The sequence below is a fragment of the Lampris incognitus genome, chromosome 1 (assembly GCF_029633865.1).
Source record: "Lampris incognitus isolate fLamInc1 chromosome 1, fLamInc1.hap2, whole genome shotgun sequence".
Lineage (NCBI taxonomy): Eukaryota > Metazoa > Chordata > Actinopteri > Lampriformes > Lampridae > Lampris > Lampris incognitus.
In genome coordinates, this window is record NC_079211.1 from 140,035,633 (window position 1) to 140,057,970 (window position 22,338).

At 44.0% G+C, this 22,338-nt stretch overlaps 1 protein-coding gene across 1 annotated transcript in view; it reads right to left on the reverse strand.

Annotated features, from left to right (window-relative positions):
* Positions 1-21,206, reverse strand: part of trpm3 (transient receptor potential cation channel, subfamily M, member 3) — a 244,938-nt gene extending 223,732 nt beyond the window's left edge. The window contains exon 1 of the mRNA XM_056284922.1: positions 21,003-21,206. Coding sequence (XP_056140897.1) covers positions 21,003-21,206 — 204 coding nt within the window. The remainder of the gene's footprint in view (positions 1-21,002) is intronic.
* Positions 21,207-22,338: the final 1,132 nt, after the last annotated feature.

The window sequence follows — 22,338 nt, forward strand, 5'->3', positions numbered from 1 at the left end:
ATCCCATTGTACATCTTGTTCCCTTCTAGAACTCCTGGCCAGCTTGTGGACTGAGAGTCAAGCTAGGGAATTTAAAAACAGGCATCCTTGGTTAGAGTTGAGGGGCAGAAAGTTGCGTAAACATCAGCCAACATGCAGTATAAACAACTGAAATTCATAAAGTCAATTACTATATGCAAATGAGAGTACAGTTAATTCATGGTCATCTTAAAGGTGCAGTAATTTCAGACTTTTACCCCATTGAATTACTACTACTACTACTACTACTGCTACTACTACTAATAATAATAATAAATTAAACTTACATTGCACTTTTCTAACACTCCAAGTTGCTTCACAATAAACAGGGTGAAACAAGACAACAGATAAACATAGCACAGACATACAGGGGTGGATGGGAAGTATGATTATAACATACTATATGGTATGTTAGATATCGATAGTTGCAAGATAATTGTCTGACTCTTTCATTAGCTCTTATTATAAATAGAGCTATTGAAAGACTGCAATATTTGTCTCCTTTCATCTCCTTTTCATGCACTGGTTAGCCATGGTGTGAAGATTGTAAACAGTTCATAAAATACATTTGAGTAGATTTCGGCCTTGTTCAGCGGGAGGTACTGTTGCTAATATAGATACAAATAAGGAAAACTTGCATCATGATGTTAATTAGTTATGTTTTGTTTACTTCCAGGTTGTGCCATTTGCAGCATTATGAAATCAACTGGCGTCCTCACAAGAAAAAGAAAAAAAAGTGTCCATATCTCAGGAGTGGGTTTCCTTTAAAATCCATTCCTCAGGCACCAACGTGAAGAAAAAAAAAGCCCTGGCCTCCTTGAGGAAAAAGATTAAACGACATCAGACTTCCAGCTCAGGAACTCACTGAAAAGGGTAAACAGGATTTACTTGGAAATATGGTGAGAGCTGTGTCAGAGGCTGTTAGCTGAGACATATGCTGTATTCAGTACAGCATACTATCTTGCTAAGATGAACCGACCTTTAGCTGACCATGATAATCTCATTGAACGTCAAGAAAAAAAATGGTGTCAACATGGGTACTAATCTGCACTCAAATGACAGACCGTTGAATCAGTTCATCTGGACACATTTATTGACAGAGAAATGTTTCATCGTTCATCTAAGTGACCTCTTCAGTCTCAAGTGACTGCAGGAATCCCCACCCTTATAAACAATACAGTGGCATAACAACCGAAAACAACGATTACTTTCATATGTAAATTGCCATGAGGATTAACTAGCGTTTCAATGGGAATGTGTACTATTCACAGAGGATTTGGGAATGGTCACAATCACAGCATTGTAAGATGATGTAAGATGTACTCCTTCAAAAGTCATGAGTCATGAGAGTTTTCTCATCACTATTGATGTTGGACAGTGGCACCTTCACATTGCTGAGGCAGGCTGAAACTTTCGTCCGCAGTTGCTCCGCTTCCGAGTCTGCAATGTTGTTTTTATGGATCACTGATTCCGTGGCTGTCATCAGTTCCACTAGTGGGATTTGCCTCAGCGTGACAGCAACATTCAGCCCCTTAGTAAGGATGTCTTTCTCCGCTGGGTGAGAGGTCTGTCGGACAGATTCTTCACCCACTTGTCCACATCACCGGCACGTGTCTGGCATCTGTCTCTTTATCTGCTGTTGAGGGCGCCGTCCATTGTCTGCCAATATCTCTGGTGTGCAGCAAGTAGGTTGAACTTCTTTTGCTGCCTGGTTTTCGACTTTCCATGTTGTGCTAGATGAGCCTTCTCCATGAACTCAATCTGTTGCCAGCTGCTTTATTAGCTAATAATTCGTTATGCTGAGATCTAAGTAGGAGTAATTGTGTACGTTTATCTGTAGAGATATGTCTGTTATGGTAGATTCAATTATATTAAATTTTCTCATCTAATGTCTTCATTTCAAGTTCTGCACTCTTTCTTTGAACTAGTAAAAGAAATTATTTGACCCCTAATAAAGGCCTTGAATGCCTCCCATCTTGTGCTAGCAGATGTCTGGTATGTGTTACATTCAAAATTTAAGTCAATTTGTTTATCTAAAAAAAAAATCTATGAATGTGGGGTTCATAAACCATCCTGGTTTAAAACACCATCTTGGGGGATCACCCCCTGGTTTAGTATCTTTATAAATCAAGGATACAGCTGCATGATCAGATAGAACTATACTGCTATAATGACATTCGTCAATTTTGGAAACAAGTAGTGCTGAAACTAAAAAGTAGTCCATACGTGAGTGAGTTTTATAAGTTCTGGAATAACAGGAATATTCTACTGCATTTGGTTTACCATGCCTCCAAATATCCAACAAATTCAACTCTTTCATAAAATGGTGTATTGTCTTTCTCGACCTGATGTGAGTATCATCTAAACCAGTTGATCTGTCTCTTAATGGATCCGATGTGCAATTAAAGTCACCAGCTATTATGTATTGCCCAGGGAGATTATTTCATATATATTGTACAATATGCAGTACAATATATCTTTAAGGATCGTTTTGATAAAATTAATTGACAAGCCACACCCACAAAACACAAGGGGGGGGGACCCGAAAAAAACAAAAGAAAAAAAAGACCCCCCCCCCCTCTCGAATCCCATGTGAGTTTGGACTCCATGTCCTCTGGACACCCCCCTCCCCTCCCACTCTATAACTGCCGCTTACGGAAACGGGTCTCTCTCTAGCTTTTAGTTATTTTTTTCAGCTCTTAACTAGCTTTCCTTTTCTTTTTACCGAAAACTAACCACTTAAACTTAGGTAGCCTTTATAATCATGAACTACGCAACATTTCTAACCTGTAGCCTACATATTGTGTTAAACAGCCTAAGCACATAACAAATACTCATATATCTGGAACCCACGCAGGCTGAAGGCTGAAGATAATATCGATAAAAAAATCAAATCTAGCCTGCGGCTGTTGACCAAATAAAATCCGTGAGGGGTTGTAGCCTACGTCCCAAATAGCCTAAGCAAATGTCATTTCAACTCTGTCCAGTGCCTGGATGCGCCCATATAAACTAGCCTAATGACATTTCAACTGTCCAGTGCTTGGATGGATAAGCGTTAGTAGGCTATCCGGTTTAGGCCCACTGTCCACAGCAGTAAAGTTGAACATTTATGTTGGCCATGAAAAAGGAAACGAAACTCAGCCCAGTTTCAAAGTAAGATCAAAAAAAGAATAATCATGTCTCCTTTTGTGGAAACAATAGGCTATAAAATAGAGTAGCCTAGGCTAGGCTATAGGCCTAGTTTAACTAACATTAGTAGGGCTATTGTCGTTACACTTTCCTGACGGAACATTACCACGTCAGGTCCGCCTCGGTCATTCAAAGAGACTGGATAAACATGTCCACTTCTGCCGGTGTTTGGAAGGAGTGAGACCTCTCATCGTGTGTCACCAGGAGCCAGGATGGAAAGATGATTCTGTGCTTGTAAATCCCCTTGTCTCGCAGCTTCTTTCGCACTTCATCGTAGCCACGCCGCATCCTGTGCACGCCGGCGGAAAGGTCCGGATAAAAACGAATTTGCTCGTTATTGTAAAGGACCTTTCCTTTGGTTCTGGCGGCTTTCAAAACTCTCTCCTTGTCCTTAAAGTTCAAGAACTTCATAATAAATGTCCTTGGACGTGTCGCGAGTCGTTGTTTGGTGGACCACCGATTCTATGAGCCCGCTCGATTATCAAGGCCTCTCGTGGTTCCAAGCCCAGAGCCTCCGATAGCCACTTTTCCAAAAACGCCGCTGCATCCTGGCCCTCTACCTTCTCCAGTAACCCCACCATTCTCACGTTGTTTCGCCGACTTCGGCATTCCAAGTTGTCCACTTTGTTGGCAAGATTTTTAACGGTGCTTTCCAATGTACTCACTTTGGATAGTAGCCCATTCACGTTGTCTTCTGCATCAGAAATCCGTTGTTCTGCATGTGCTATACGCCCTGTGCATTCTTGCAACTGCTTTCTTACATCCGTAATTGTTGCTTGCATAACATCAATTCTCTTCTAAAGTCCACTTTTCAAGGACAGTATGGCCTCCATGATATCTTGATTGCTATTCTTGTCTGGGTCAAATATTTCGCCATCTCCTTCATCGAGGTCGTCCTCCATGTTGGCCATGACATTGCTCTTTTTTCACCCTCCGAATGTTCGCCCTCGTATCGTGGTTTCTTTTGGTTCGTTTTGCCACTTTTTCGTGACATTTTCGATTCCCGGTACTGTTATAAACGTGTTGCTTGATTTTAAATAAGATTCTGATTAGTATTGTAAGATTGCTTGTATGCTAGCAGCAGAGCTTAAAAGTTGCGACCTCCTAGCACCTCGCCATAATCGGAAGTCCGACCAACTGTCGTTTGCTACAAACATTGCATTGGTTGCTCGCTCCTGCAGATTTCTCCTCTATAACATCAGGAGGATTTGCCCATTCCTCACCGACGAGACGGCAAAGGTGCTTATCCAGGCTCTGGTCATCTCCCGGCTGGACTACGGCAACTCCCTCCTTGCTGGCGCCCCGGTGTCAGCCATCAGACCTCTGGAGCTTGCTCAAAAAGCTGCAGCTCATCTGGTGTTCAACTGCCCTAAGTTCTCCCACACAACTCCCCTTCTCATGTCCCTACACTGGCTCCCAGTAGCTGCTCACATCCAGTTTAAGACTCTGGTGCTATCCTACAGGGCAGTGAAAGGAACAGCTCCTTCCTATCTCGAGGCCATGGTCAAGCCCTACACCCCCACCCGACCACTTCGCTCTGCTGCCTCGGGACGCCTGGTTGCCCCCTCGCTCAGAGGCCCCTGCTGCCAATCGACCTGGTCACAGCTCTTTGAGAGGACCTCTGAAATGTCCACACAAGGTAGGTGCTTGTCCTCATTAGGATAGCACACACACACACACACACACGCACACACAGATTGCTAATGGCCATCAGGCCAACTGGGATCATTACCTCACCAAGGTGAGCAGAGCTGCTGATAAGGTCACAACACTTTTGGTTCTTTGCAAAAGCGAGCTCTGCGACCTTATCAGCACTGTCCTTTGCCTTCCTTTCCCTTTCATAGCGCTCAGAGGTGACTTTGGCAGCCCTTTTGTCCAACCAGCAAAGTTCACCAGACACTGAGGACAAAACATCAAAACGGTTGAGTCTTGAACTGTAAAGGAGTGTGTGTGTGCGCACACGTATGTGGGGGGGGGGGTGTCGGAGAGATAGAATGTAACAACTCTATTTGTAACATGCGACACCCTTATACAGCTATAATAGTCACTTCACTCATTCTTCTCACACCCCTAGCTTCATGTATTTAGCACAAGTACATACACACGTACACACAAGCAGAAAATAGTGCCCATTCCTCCCAAGATGCATTGTCTCCTCAGAACGTTCCCCCACCATGTAACACCTCCCACTGCATTCACCACTTAAACAACCCCTACATGAAACTTCTGAAGTCTGTTTCCAAGTTACTGTTGCCAGGGATGCCTGTCAGTTCCACAGATACATACACACACACACACACACACAAACGTGCATACCTCACACAGATTACTACTGCTGCCACTATCAGCAGGATCAAACCGCCGGCTTTGCTGTGCCGCCGCAGACGCAGGCCTGTGTGGTAAGCAGATTAAGGTGTTGGGCACATAACGGTGCTGACACGCCAGCCCCCCAGCACCAGGTTAGCCAGCACCCACCACTCAATGTCACCTGAAAATCAGATTTAGGTCTCATGCATAACGCCATGGTTACACATACAGTGCCGGCCAATTACTGCGGTTCAAGTTTTTTTTTTTTCAAAAAGAAAGAAAGGCCCGTCTCTCATTTGATTTGTGTGTTTTTAGCTGCTAGCTCTCCCTTTTGTTGTTGGTTTTTTTTTTACTTGTGGTCACAGCGGGTATTATATGGGGCTTTGCATTCTTCCAGTGAGCTTTCTCTATTCATCTGCCTCCCTTTGCACGTTCCCTGTATGACCCTCTCTCATTTTTATGCCTCGGGCAGTTTATTTCCCCCTAGCTAGTGTAGGGCACATTACTCCGAGCTAAAGATTCACAAATAGCTTGGTGTGGTGTTGTCCAACCTCACTGTAATCGTTTTCTTTTTACCTGTGAGAAGGGTCACATTAGTAGGTACCTAAACAGGAGACTACTGTATAGACACCCTTTGCAAACTCATATAAAACTGAATTTAAAAAAATCAAAACAATTATTTAGATGTTTGATTATGAAATAAATATTTCCAAGAATTTCAAAGATGGAATTATGGTAGGGGCATAACAGCACAATTATACAAAAAAACTTTCCGGGTCAAAAAACAAAAGCCTCAGAACAGACCATCAGCATTTCAAACGGATGCTTTTCAGCTTCGTCACTGTCATCATCTACACCATGCTAACAGTGATGTGCAGCGCTGCAGGGATAAAACGGTTTCAGAGCCACATATCACAGCAAAGAGAAAGTTGTTCCTAAGCAACAAAGAAAGTTCCAAACTTTGACGAGTTGTTTTTATTGGCTGTTTGTAAAACGTGCTGCTATGTGATGATTTGTGCTTTCACTCGATCACGCAACGGAGCCGAGCGACTGCACATTTCCTTGACTCGCAAAAAGAAAAAAAAACTTTTAAAATACGTGATACCGCTGATATTTGATGTAAATCATCAGAACCAGAATCGTCGGAGCACATGCCGTTTCCATAGCAACCACACAAAAAAAAAACAAGCCTCTCCAACCTCCGCATCGTGAAGTAATATCACACTTGGGTACATTGTAATGAGAATCCAACACGGGCGTTCACACGTTTTAGCTGTTCTCTCTCCTGGGGATGGGAGATCCTAACAGAGCAAAACCGCTGACGGTTTAAACAACAGCAACCTCCAGCAGCTCTTTCTGCCCCTGAATATTTGAGTGCCGAGAGGCCTATCAGACTCAGTACTTAAGCCATACACTTACAGACATACCCATATAGCCACAAACACACACACACACACACACACACACACACACACACACACACAGAAGTGTCAAAGCAAACTTAGAGATGATGCTCATCAGTGTGTGTTGGTCTTACTGTGTACTGTGCTTATCTCTTGTCTGTTGTTAATCCTGATGGTGCAACAATTTCCCACTGTGGAGCAATAGAGCTATTGGGGGAATACCATTCTGCAAAACATTATCACACAACCGCGACGGCATCGCACAAGAATCGGATATAAAGCAGAATCCATTGTTCAACAGCGTGGTTAAAAAAGGTAAGTTGAACGAGGGGCTAGAAAGCTCGTTTTAACTACAGTTCTTCTGAGAGACGTAGTGGTACGCCTGAGGCCATGAAAGGTGATGTGTAGGAGGGATATGAAAGGGAGATGGATTTAAAATATTCATGCTATACATTCTTCCATGGTTATTTATCCATTCTCTATAATTGCTAATACAATTCAGGCTTGTGGGGTTTACAGCCTATCCCAGCATATAGATATCTCACAAGGCCTGCTAACTAGGCTCTAGACCCGCACAACACATCTACACACACACACACACACACACACACACACACACATATATATAGAATACCAGGGATACACACACACACACACACACACACACACACACATACATATATGCGTGTGTGTGTGTGTGTGTATATATCAGGATTGCGTGTATCCCTGGTCAAAATGCCTTTTACAATTAATATCTTAATTAATATGTATAAATAATTATATATATGTGAACAGAACTTAACCTGATCTCTAAATGGTACAAATTTAAACATGACACATTTCTTCAAATTTCAAAGCAAGATTACCTTTTATTTGAATTTTTTTAGTTTCAAAATTATTTTTTTTTAAAAAAGGAAAAGGCCCTGTGCAAAAGTTTTGGAACCCTGTCGGTTAGTGCGTTGTAACCCATCCTCGGGCAAATATAACAGCTTGTAAATGCTTCCTGTAGCCAGCGAAAAGTCTTTCAGTTCCTGCTTTTGGAATTTTTCCCCATTATTCCTGGCAGAACACCTCTAGCTCAGAAATATTCTTCGGCCTCTTTGCATGCACCGCATGTTTGAGATCTCTCCACAGATTTTCAATAATATTCAAGCTTGGGGACTTTAGTGGCCATTCCAAAACCTTCATCCGTTTTTCCTGGAGGTACTTCATGGTTGATTTTGAGGTATGCTTCGGATCATTGCCTTGCTGGAAAATACCCAACCGCTCTTCAACTTCAATGTTCGGACCGGGATTGAACATTAGCGCTAGAAATTCTTGATATTTGGTGGACTCCATTCTTCTCTCCAACCACACTATATTTCCTGTGCTGCCAGCTGCCACACAACCTCGAAGCATAATGGAGCCAACACCATGCGTAACAGTTTGCAAGGTGTTCTTCTCTACAAACGGCTATCCTTTTTTTTTTCTCCAAACATACCTTCTTTGGTTGTGGTCGAAAAGTTCCATTGTAGTTTCATCAGTCCAAACCACATTGTTACAAAAGGTTTCAGGCTTCTCAAGGTTTTCTTTTGAACACTTCAGACAATTTTGTGTTGAGGTGGTAAGAAAGGCTTCTTTCCGGCAACTCTGCCATGTAGGTCTTTGTTGTTGAAAATGCGTTGCATTGTTGTCCTATGAACAACTAGACCTGTGTCTGCTACTTTTTTTTTTTTGCAGCTCTTTTGCATTGGGTTCTTCTGAGCATTTCTCAACAGATCTCCAGCCAGTCTATCCGAACATTTTCTTGGTTTGTCTTCAACTGTTACGTTTATCTCCCACTTTCTGATGGTGGAAATAAGTACTTTGAAACGTTGAGTTTTTTGTAGCCCTCTCCTTGTTGGTGGAAGTGAACTATCTTGATTCTGACCTCCTTGGACAACTGTAGAGAAGGGGTCGACAACCTTTTGACTGTCCTGCGCCACCATGCCCCTTAAAAAAATTATAGACCTGACTGCCAGTTCATTTTCATAATGAGCATTTATCTATTTATTTATTTATTTATTTATTTACTGCTGCTGCTTATCTCCCCATCTAGATTCCGCATGCCAAAAGATTTGTGCGACACACACACACACACACACACACACACTATTATTTGTGCAAATGTATGAAAATTACTAGGGCAAAAAAGAAAATAAATTCAATATTACCAATTGGCTACCCCTAATGGGTGCACCCGAAAGTAGTAGTAGTAGTAATTCAATCTCACCGATTTAGTGTGACCCTTGTTTGTTGCTGCAATATCTGGTAACCACTGCTAGACGTAGACTATTGTTTACATCCGTACTCTCATCGAGAGCTATATGCTGAATACCGACACATCTTTCAATTAAAGAGTTTGATGGTGCCTTGTTTTCAGCCATGTCTGTAATGCACCTCTCTACAGTTCTCCCAGAAACTGGCATTTCTTTGATGATTTCCTATTGATGATCATATCTGTTTGGTAACCCATCAAATATCGCCTGCGAACTGCTGAGGAATATACACTACCGTTCAAAAGTTTGGGATCACCCAAACAATTTTGTGTTTTCCATGAAAAGTCACACTTATTGACCACAATATGTTGTGAAATGAATAGAAAATAGAGTCAAGACATTGACAAGGTTAGAAATAATGATTTGTATTTGAAATAAGATTTTTTTTACATCAAACTTTGCTTTCGTCAAAGAATCCTCCATTTGCAGCAATTACAGCATTGCAGACCTTTGGCATTCTAGCTGTTAATTTGTTGAGGTAATCTGGAGAAATTTCACCCCACGCTTCCAGAAGCAGCTCCCACAAGTTGGATTGGTTGGATGGGCACTTCTTGCGTACCATACGGTCAAGCTGCTCCCACAACAGCTCAATGGGGTTCAGATCTGGTGACTGCGCTGGCCACTCCATTACCGATAGAATACCAGCTGCCTGCTTCTGCTCTAAATAGTTCTTGCACAATTTGGAGGTGTGTTTAGGGTCATTGTCCTGTTGTAGGATGAAATTGGCTCCAATCAAGCGCTGTCCACTGGGTATGGCATGGCGTTGCAAAATGGAGTGATAGCCTTCCTTATTCAGAATCCCTTTTACCCTGTACAAATCTCCCACCTTACCAGCACCAAAGCAACCCCAGACCATCACATTACCTCCACCATGCTTAACAGATGGCGTCAGGCATTCTTCCAGCATCTTTTCATTTGTTCTGCGTCTCACAAACGTTCTTCTTTGTGATCCAAACACCTCAAACTTGGATTCATCCGTCCACAACACTTTTTTCCAGTCTTCCTCTGTCCAATGTCTGTGTTCTTTTGCCCATCTTAATCTTTTTCTTTTATTGGTCAGTCTCAGATATGGCTTTTTCTTTGCCACTCTGCCCTGAAGCCCAGAATCCCGCAGCCGCCTCTTCACTGTAGATGCTGACACTGGTGTTTTGCGGGTACTATTTAATGAAGATGCCAGTTGGGGACCTGTGAGGCGTCTGTTTCTCAAACTAGAGACTCTAATGTACTTATCTTCTTGCTCAGTTGTGCAACGCGGCCTCCCACTTCTTTTTCTACTCTGGTTAGAGCCTGTTTGTGCTGTCCTCTGAAGGGAGTAGTACACACCGGTGTAGGAAATCTTCAATTTCTTAGCAATTTCTCGCATGGAATAGCCTTCATTTCTAAGAACAAGAATAGACTGTCGAGTTTCAGATGAAAGTTCTCTTTTTCTGGCCATTTTGAGCGTTTAATTGACCCCACAAATGTGATGCTCCAGAAACTCAATCTGCTCAAAGGAAGGTCAGTTTTGTAGCTTCTGTAACGAGCTAAACTGTTTTCAGATGTGTGAACATGATTGCACAAGGGTTTTCTAATCATCAATTAGCCTTCTGAGCCAATGAGCAAACACATTGTACCATTAGAACACTGGAGTGATAGTTGCTTGAAATGGGCCTCTATACACCTATGTAGATATTGCACCAAAAACCAGACATTTGCAGCTAGAATAGTCATTTACCACATTAGCAATGTATAGAGTGTATTTCTTTAAAGTTAAGACTAGTTTAAAGTTATCTTCATTGAACAGTACAGTGCTTTTCCTTCAAAAATATGGACATTTCAATGTGATCCCAAACTTTTGAACGGTAGTATATGTATACTCTCCATCAGAGAATGGCCTCCCGTGTTAAGCAATGCACTGCATGACTTTATAGCTGCCCTCTGTAGCTTGGTCTTTGGGGGCACATCGGGTTGTAAACACGCTGCTTTGCTCCCCGTACTAGGTTGCTGCCCTCTGGATTGATTCAGCTTTATCAGCCTTACCTTTCAAGTTTTTCTCATGCCTTGTTTCAAAATAACGTTTTACACTTGAAGTTCGACACACATTTTCGCAGCAGAGAGCATTACTCAGTCCTTTCATGAAATAAATCTGAATTCATTTGTCCAAGATGGCTGAAAGAGGTGAATATTAGACAATGTTTCTGCGACTGTCAGTTGTTCTTGACATAAAGCAAAAAAGAAAGCTAGCTAGCCTACATTTTTTTTAATAGTTTTTTTAATCCCGTGTGGCAATTCTTTTTCTGCATTTAACCCATCCTAACTGTGTAGCTGGGAGCAGTGGGCAGCCGCCGTGCAGCGCCCAGGGACCAACTCCAGTTCGTCTTGCCATACCTCAAGTCAGGGGCACAGACGGGAGTATTAACACCAGCATGCATGTCTTTTTGATGGTGGGAGAAACTGGAGCACCAGGAGAAAACCCACTGCAGACATGGGGAGAACATGAACAATCCACACAGAGAACGACGTGGGATGACCCCCAAGGTTGGACAACTGCGGGGTTCCTTCTTGCTCTGAGGTGACAGCGCTAACCACTGGACCAACGTGCCACCACTGAAATGCTTCGTTCGTCGGCAGATCAGAGAGAGGGGGAGGAGGGGTATGATAGACCATGTCAATTGTGTACGCTCTCTTCCTGTCAAAAATAATGGTGTATTTTGAGACTAGTCCTGTGATGGACTAGCAGTCTGTCCAGGGTGTCTCCCGCACCTACCACCCAATTACTGCTGGGATAGACTCCAGCATCCTGCAACCCTTAGAGCAGGATAAGCGGTTTGGATAATGGATGGATGGATGGATTTTGAGACTAATTAATTATTTCTGTATTATTTTAAATTGAATTGTTAGTTTAGTTCACCATTAGGCTATATTTTATATTAAAATATTTCTTATCAAAAAAAAGTATATTATAAATATTTTCTATTAGATTGCTCCACGTGTCCATGTTAATGGCCTCACGTGCCACCATGGGCAAATGTGTCATAGGTTGCCAACCCCTGGTTTAGAGGAACCCATGGTTGTTAAAACCAGACAAAACAGTCACCACAGTTGGATACTTTAGAAGGCATGGAGTTACTTCAAAAAAGAGCTGTCAAAATTGGCAAAAAAAAACGACATACAATTATTCCTTCTAAAAAATAAAAACACGCATAGGTCTGAACCCATTCGATATATTTTTGCGCATTATAGCCATAAGAGGGCAAACCAATATAACGAGAGACATAACTACTTGTACAGGTATATTTATTTCAATGTAAACATGTCTTTTAAAAGATCAACATATCTACACATTACAAAATAAACACATATTGTCCTGTACCATAAAACTTCATGTTCCCTCAGGTTACTAGTGGTGGAATGGTAAGCTAACTGTAAGCTAGCTGTAGCTTACTTAGCTTGCATATGACTATCTCAGGGTTCCACAATTTTTCCGTTTTCTGACCAAAATCCGAAGTATTTCCAAATGGGGCTTTTTAAATTGTTCGGAGTGAAAATCCCTCTCTCTGTGGCCGAGTTGGGTTGTGAAGTCTCTGCCATCTTTACCACGATTGTTGAATTATTTGCTCGTTTCAGCTTGACCTAAATTTAATTTTCAACCAATGAAAGTGGCGTCATGCGACTCCTGTCTGTCATGCAGCATATTCAGTGCAGCGGCCAAGGCTCTCACGAGATTTTACCATGATTTTCCCCCACAAACTAATATTAATTTTCACACTCGAATGTCTGTGGTTTTTTTTGTTGTTTTTTTACAATTCGGTTATATATTTAAATTTGGAATATTCATTAACAGCCCTACTTCAGAATAAGCAGTTTATAGCCCTGGTATTTTATTCACCTGACTCACGATGAAGGTCAAACAAGAACAAGTAAATCAACTGGGTCTGGGCCTTAGTAATCACCTTTTCAAAAGGTAACAAATAACAATCGAAAAGGGTTGCCGAACTTTTGCACAGGGTCATTTTCCCTTTTTATCATTAAAAACAGTAAAAAATGAAAACAAAATGCAGAAATTGCAGCTAGGTCTGTGTTTAACTTTGCACCATTTAGAGTTTAGGTTTGGTTTCAATCACTCAGTGCTTATTTGTAACAGACCCCGCTGTATATGGGTGACAAATTAAAGTAAAAACCGGAATGCTTGACCTACAGTGAGGAGGTTAGGGGGCCCGTTATATTGTGGGGGGGCATTTTCCTGGCATGGTGTGGGTCCACTTCTGACCCTAGAGGGAAAGGTCACTGTAAGTCAATTGGTTATTATGAATGATCACCTTTATCCTAAGATGAAACATTTCTATCCTGATGGGAGGATGACAATGCCCCCATCCAGAGGGCACAAGGAGTCACTGAATTGCTTGATGAGTATGAAAATGACGTATATGCTATGGCCTTCGCAGTCACCAGATCTCAACCCAATTGAACACTTATGGGAGATTTTGGACCAACTTGTTCCACCACCATCATCAAAACACCAAATGGAATGCTATTGTTTCGGAAGAATGGTGTTCCATCCCACTAGTAGAGTTCATAAACTTGGAGAATCATTGACAAGGACCACTGAAGCTGTTCTGGCGGCTTACTACGAAACTTTTCCAGCTGTGTTTGTCTTCCTCAAGTTCAGGTGCTCTGCCAGAGGCCTGGGAGTTTGAGGGCCGATATACATATACATATATCCATCCATCCATCCATTATCCAAACCACGACTGCTGGGATAGGCGCCAGCATCCCCATGACCCTGAGAGCATACACATATACACTCACCGGCCACTTTATTAGGCACACCTGTCCAACTGCTCGTTAATGCAAATTTCTAATCAGCCAATCACATGGCAGCAACTCAATGCATTTAGGCATGTAGACATGGTCAAGACGATCTGCTGCAGTTCAAACCGATCATCAGAATGGGGAAGAAAGGTGATTTAAGTGACTTTGAACGTGGCATGGTTGTTGGTGCCAGACGGGCTGGTCTGAGTATTTCAGAAACCGCTGATCTACTGGGATTTTCACGCACCACCATCTCTAGGGTTTACAGAGAATGGTCCAAAAAAGAGAAAATATCCAGTGAGCGGCAGTTCTGTGGGCGAAAATGCCTTGTTGATGCCAGAGGTCAGAGGAGAATGGCCAGACTGGTTCGAGCTGATAGAAAGGCAACAGTAACTCAAATAACCACTCATTACAACCGAGGTATGCAGAAGAGCATATCTGAACGCACAACACGTCGAACCTTGAGGCAGATGGGCTACAGCAGCAGAAGACCACACCGAGTGCCACTCCTGTCAGCTAAGAACAGGAAACTGAGGCTACAATTCGCACAGGCTCACCAAAATTGGACAATAGAAGATTGGAAAAACGTTGCCTGGTCTGATGAGTCTCGATTTCTGCTGCGACATTCGGATGGTAGGGTCAGAATTTGGCGTCAACAACATGAAAGCATGGATCCATCCTGCCTTGTATCAACGGTTCAGGCTGGTGGTGGTGGTGTAATGGTGTGGGGGATATTTTCTTGGCACACTTTGGGCCCCTTAGTACCAATTGAGCATCGTGTCAACGCCACAGCCTACCTGAGTATTGTTGCTCACCATGTCCATCCCTTTATGACCACAGTGTTCCCATCTTCTGATGGCTACTTCCAGCAGGGTAACGCGCCATGTCATAAAGCTCGAATCATCTCAGACTGGTTTCTTGAACATGACAATGAGTTCACTGTACTCAAATGGCCTCCACAGTCACCAGATCTCAATCCAATAGAGCACCTTTGGGATGTGGTGGACCGGGAGATTCACATCATGGATGTGCAGCCGACAAATCTGCAGCAACTGCGTGATGCTATCATGTCAATATGGACCAAACTCTCTGAGGAATGTTTCCAGTACCTTGTTGAATCTATGCCACGAAGGATTAAGGCAGTTCTGAAGGCAAAAGGGGGTCCAACCCGGTACTAGCAAGGTGTACCTAATAAAGTGGCCAGTGAGTGTATATGCAGTTGAACAGTCCATTAGGTAAGAACATCAGGTTTCCATACTGGAGATCGGGGGTTCAAACCCCAGTTGGGACAAATCTCCAGTAAGAGTCCATGTTTTAGACTCCTAATGCTATACAAGCCTGCTACCTCGGATATGAGTAACATTAATAGAGTCATACTGACTCAGACGTCACCCGGGTTAACAAGGTCCGCATCAGGTGTTGGGGAACCAGGACAACCTGATGAGAAATGGACTACTGGAACATGATATTCATGGACAAGAGCCGAGAATCTGGAACTGATGGAATGCAACTATAACAGCAGACCCCTGGAGAGGGGCTATATGGGAAATTTGTTTCATATAGCAAACTTCACATTCACTGGAATGAAGTGAATGTGGGGACTGTGGACAAGTAGGAGATCTACTTCTACACTGACTCCGAAGCAGCTATTGGTTTAATGCTCGAACATCAATAGAGGGAAGCTACTCTCACCACTTGAGATGGAGAGACTCCAACAGAATGAATATAAAATTCAGCACCCTGAGTGGCCATCCAGTAGGCAGGAGATACATGAATACAGACCCCAAACTGCTAAAACAATCCTACCAGCCATGACAGGTGAAACTACTGAGGTTCAAATGAGAATCATGGCCAGACTAAAGACAGTGAACCCCTGAGCATGGCTTCCACAACTCAGTGACAAAGTACCATCACAAAACCTTCTTGCAGATGTGAACACAACCTTACGCAAAATCTTGACTGCCACCATAACTGAGACCAATGAGCTTGTTGGCTGAAAAAGGATGAAAGGGAGATTTTATGCCACTGCAACCATAACCCTGGAGATGCTTGGGGACGGGATTAAGAACGCAGGTTACCAACGGTACCCTCCATAGAAGAGAAGTCTGGAAGCCAAGATCAAAGCAGCACGGAGAGATGTTAGCCAGTTAACAGGTACAGAAAGGTGTGATGAAAGACAGGCCCTGGTTGAAGAAGTACAGCAAGATGTCCATAAGTCAGAACCTGGAAACTGCCAAACAAAGACTCACAGCTCTGGCCACCAGGCTGAAGAGATACACTAGAGAAGCAGAAGCCAAAAAAGTAAATGGCCTGTTCCTCAAAGAACCACCCAAAGTGTACTCCCAGCTGCGGAGTAACACAGGAAAATCATCAGACCCAACCAGAGCAGAGACCAAGCAATACTGAACGGATATATGGGAAAAGGAGGCATCACACAACACCGATGCCCAGTGGCTGGTGGACCTAAGAGCAGACCACAGCAATATTCCAGAACAAGAACCAGTTATCACAGTGGCTGACATCCAACGTGAGTCTCAAATATGGAAAGCTGGACTGCACCAGGCCCTGACATGATTCACGCCTACTGGCTGAAGAACTAATGGCACTCCATGAACGCCTGGCAACACAGATGAACCAGCTGCTAACACCAGGGTCTTACCCTGACTGGCTAACACAGGGGATAACAATACTCATCAAGAAGGATACCCACAAGGGTAAAACACCTTCAAACTACCGGCCAATACCCTGCCTCTCCACAATATGGAAGATCCTGTCAGGCATCATAGCAGCTAAGCTGAATGGGTGCATGAGTCAATGCATGAGTGAAACTCAAAGGAATGGGGAACAACACCAGAGGGTCATAGTATCAGCTAATGGGTGATAGAGCAGTCACCCAAGACTCTAAGACCAGACAGACCAACCTGACCACAGCCTGGATCGACTACAAGAAAGCCTGTGATTCAATGCCCCACACCTGGTTACTGGAGTGCTTGGCACTATACAAAGCCAGCAGGACACTAATAGCCTTCATCAAGAACTCAATGCAGCAGTGAAAAACAACACTAGAGGCCAACTCAAAGACAATCACACAGGTAACCATCAAATGTGGCATATACCAAGGTGATGCACTATCCCCACTACTGTCCTGCACAGGCCTGAACCAGCTCAGTCAGATCATTACAAAGAATGGATTGGATACAGGTTCAGAAGTGAAGTTACCGTCAGCCACCTCCATACATGGATGACATATGCCAGGAATGAGTGAGATGTTGACTCACTGATCCATCTCACCAGGATCTACAGCGACTACTTCGGGATGTCATTTGGATTGGATAAGTGTAGTCGAATGGTGGCAAAAAGAGGAAAGGTGGTGACCACTTAAGGGGTTGAATTATCGGATGGCAGAATAACAAACAAACAGGACAGTTACAAGTACCTGGGTATTCCACAGGCAAATGGAAACCATGAGGGGGCAGCAAGGAGGTCAGCTACAGCCAAATACCTCCAGAGAGTGAGGCGGGTCCCGAGGAGCCAGCTCAATGGTAAGAATAAGATCCAAGCTATCAATACATGTGCCCTACCAGTCATCAGATACCCAGCTGGAATAATAAGCTGGCCAAAGGAAGCGATAAAGACCACAGATATCAGGACATGGAAATTCCTCACAATGCATGGAGGGTTCCACCCAAAGTTCAGCAGCCTGAGACTGTATGATAACAGAAAAGATGGGGGCCGAGGGTTAGTGAGTGTCAGAGTCACTATCCATGATGAAACAAGAATCATCCATGAATACATCAGAAAGAGGGCCCCCCAGGATGAACTGCTGAGTGAGTACCTAAGGCAGCAGAAGACAGAGTGTGGAGGAAGAAGAAGAGGTATCATGGAAGATCAAGCCCCTCCATGGGATGTACTATCGACAGACAGAAGACGGAGCTGATATCAAGAAATCCTACCAGTGGCTAGAAAAGACTGGACTGAGGGACAGCAAAGAGGCTCTGATAATAGCAGCACAAGAACAGGCATTTAGCACCAGATTGGTTGAGGCAGGGGTCTACCACCCCAGACAAGACCCAAGATGCAGACTGTGCAAAGACACCCCTGAGACAGTCCAGCACTTAATAGCAGGGTGTAAAATGCTAGCTGGGAAAGCGTACACTGAAAGGCATAACCAAATGGCTGGAACAGTGTATAGAAATATCTCTACAGAAATAACTGCTTAACAATTTGTAAGTTGCACTGAAAATTGGAGCAAAGCCTCGGATGCAGTGTATACGACGAAAAAACAAACAATTGTCGGACTTGGGCCAAATCAAATGAACTCCGGTTTCATTAAATGCAGGTTATATTTCATATGAATAACAGATTACCGAAATAACAGGTTATGAGATCATGTTCTGGTGGCTCAAATGTCAGTTTTGAAGCCTATTGTGATCCCACTGTGATGAAGTTCATTACAGCCAAATGTTGTAAGAGCGATAACTAACATAAGCTGCAAGGGCTCTGAGGCTGTCGTTTTATTTTAATGGTTCTGTTCACCAAGGGAGAGTCCTCATCAGTGTACACACGCACTCATTTACATGCTTACACATGCACATGGTCACAAACACAACCGCGTGCGCGCACACACACACGAATATGTGCGTGCAAACACACACACACACACACACACACACACACACACACACACACACACAGCCTCTCTTTCAACTATTCCCACACCAACACACCTTCTCTTTCTCTCAGTTACACAGCAACACACCCATAACATACATACAAGTTAGGGGGCATCTGGATATACTGAGCAGAAGGTCCCCATGATCCACAGATGGCTTGATCAACTGCAGGGCATTCACATGGAGAGGCAATATGGAACATACATGCAGGAACACACACGCTGACACACAAAATGAGACAATCATTAACTCACACATTCCCTGTCATCTTCCAAATCTCTGCTATCCCCCCCCCCACACACACACACACACGTGGTGGTGGTGGGGAGGGTTGGAGGATCAGAGGTAAGCAAGATGGCAGAGGAGACAGACTCATCCAAATTTAAAATACAGTGTTAAATTCTCTCATTTCCTCTCCCTTCTGTTCCAAAGTCTCTCTCTCTCTCTCTCTCTCTCTCTCTCTCTCTCTCTCTCTCTCTCTCTCTCTCTCTCTCTCTCTCTCTCTCTCTCTCTCTCTCTCTCTCTCTCTCTCACACACACACTTTTGTCATTCTTACTCCTTTCTTTTCATGGTTTTCTCTTATTCTTACTTATTCTATCCTCTTGTTTAGTGTCTCAATATTTCTCTGGCATTCAGTCATTCACTAGGTCACTTTAAGTCACTTTAACATGCACATACACACACACGCACGCACGCACGCACACCTGAAAGTGGATTGCCCTGGTCACACTAAATGTCTCATGGTTAGATGTGTCCCCAAGCTAGCAGTGATGTTTAGGGAGTATCACCCTTACTTCATATCCAAGCAACATAAATAACCCCACAGGGCCATGTTCAGCTCCTATCCTCAGATACACTGGTGCAGATAAACATACAGAAAGGGATACACGTGCGCGCACACGCACGCACACACACACACACACACACACACACACACACACACACACATATATATATATGAGCATGCATTCTACTGGAATATGTTTGTGTAACAATAAAGTAAATGTTCTATTTTGCATTTGACTTGACATAAAACATCTGTGACGATAATAAAAATAATGCTTTGTCTTGGCGTTATCATTTTTGAATGAATGTGCTCACCCCAAATTGTCCAACTGCAACATGTGTGAACTGTGAATCAGCTCTGGGGCTTCGGTTACTGTGCGCAGCTGAAAAGACAGCACTTGATTTCATATCTCCTTCAGTGCAGAACCAAAATCTGTCTGCCACACATCACCCAACTCCATCACTGCACAACAGGTTGTAAAATATGTGATAGCCCCCGACCCCCACACGGCGTTCTTTATCTTCACCTTAATCCATGGACATCAGCAAAGGTTTTACATTTCAAAAGAAGAATGGATGAGACCCAAGACCCCCATCTAAATCACCTCATAGAGAAGTCGCTCACTGCAAGTACAATGCTGATGAACCCCCCACCCCACCCCCCATCCCACCAAATCTAATAAAAAATCAATTAAAACTGCCAGAACATACCGGCAAATATATTAAAATTCAAGCATGCTCCAAAAAACTCCAATGCCTTGAAGCGGATAGAGGAGACTGACAGGAACGCAGGACAGGACTGGCATAGGAGAAGAAGAGGAAGGGATAGGAGGAGATGGTGTGGTGAGTGAGAATGTTTATATGTGCGTTTGTGTGTGCGTGGACCAACAGTTTACAAATTCCTACTTCAATCGATTTACCTGTGCAGAAAACAAAAGGGAAAGACAACTAGGCTGTGGTCGAATCTGCCAAAGGATTTTTGAAAAGTTTGCCTCTCATTCTCTAAATCTTTTACTTGACATCAGACTCGAGCAAACAAACCATGAAGTTCCCCCTCCATTGACAGGACAGTGGTATTCTCAAGTGCTTGTTCTTCTCGGTGGTAACACATACATACCTGTCTCTAACCAGGTACAGATACATATCAATGCTCCAACCAGGTATGACATCAGCTATACCCGTCTCTCAGTCTCACCTGAGTCTACTTCCACTTTGAACTGTCTTTCTTTACCTCCACTTTCCACACGTCTCCTCAACGCCACCCCTATTTTGACACTATGACCTTTTTGTTTTCTCCATCTAGCATCTGCAGAGTGCGGATACATACTACCCTGTATTCTAAGCACTGCTTTCCAAATTCTTCAAACCCCACCTAACTGCAAATTCTTTATTATTGCTAAACATCCAGTAAACACGACTCGCCCTCGAAACAAGCCTCCTCTTTGGGATCCCTTCCGTCACCCAGGTCATTGATTTGACACAAAGGGGGTCTGGGGGCATGTGGAGGGTTTCTCAGTGTGGCCTTCGAGTGTCTTACCGGTGGCTGCTGAGAGTTGAGCACCCCCCTCTTGGTGGAACCCCCTCTGGAACTGAGCCTCTTCCATGACTCTGAGAAACGCCCCCTAGTGGTTGGACGTCCTGGCCCAGATGTCCCGGATATGACAGAGGCGTCGTCCCTGATGGAGAATGCCCGCTCTCTGCGCAGTTCCCGCCGCTCGGCCCACTTCTTTTTGGAAGCCATTGCCGTGGAAAAATTCACTCAGGGAAATTTGGAAGTGGGTCAGCCACGCTGATGTTGGGAGGCTGTCTGAGGATTTTCTTTATCAAACTAAAGCTACAGGTAGCATCATCAGATCATCCTCTGCTCCACAGCCTGCTGAACCAGCTAGAAACACCCCGTCTCCCAGCCTCTTCTCCTTCTCAAAGTCCTCTCTCTTGGTTTGAAGAAATGTGCAGGAGAGATCCTGACTACCTCCGACCTATGTTCGTCTTCTCTTTTCGTTTTACTCAACTTGTCCTTTGATTGACGTGGAAACTTAGATCTTCACCTGCACGGCTGCTCTGCTCTGCTCTTCTTTTCCTCCCTCCAACCCTCCTCTGGGAGAGGAGAGGGGAGCAAGTCAGAGAGGAAGAGTGGCGGAGAAGAGGGTGCTGCCTGCACCCTGTTGCATGTGCCGTTACTGTGTGTCTGCTGTTGATGCCGTTTTCCTCTTCACGGGAAGAGAGAGAAAGAGCGAGAGAGAGAGGGAGAGACAGAAGGAGACTTCAAGGCAAGAGAGAGGCAGACGGAGGAAAGAAGAAAGAGGAACCACATTGGGCAGGATTAGAGGACAGGGAGAGTGAGGGGAGTGTGTATGAGAGAGCGTCAGAGAGAGAGAGAGCGAGAGAGACAGAAAGCGAATGAGAGAGGGCCATCGGAGATGGAAAAAAGAATGGATACGCTGGAGTCTCTGGAGTGGTTTGTTCCTGTCGAGCTGTTTTGAGCAGACTAGGAGAAACAGACATCCTGTTTGGTAAGTCACCCTCTCACTCTGAACGCTGTGCTCTGAATTTCCACAGAGTCTAACCCACTCCCCATCCCACCCCCTCCATCTCCCCATTCACTCGCACACTCCCCCTCGCCCTCCTCTTGTCTAGCGAGCATATCGCCCTCTTTTTCTTCTGCTGCAGTTCACAGCTCACGGGTTAAGCCGACCGAGCCTCGATCTCACTGGTGCGTCGGAAGATTAAAGGGTGACACCAAACGAAAGCGGTGGCATCTACTCTGATCTACTCTGCCTTTTCCAGCCCCGTGCGTTTCTCACGTTCCCCCATCACACTTTTCATCTCGAGGTATTCACAGGTGACACGGCTCACTGTGAAGTCTCGACGTT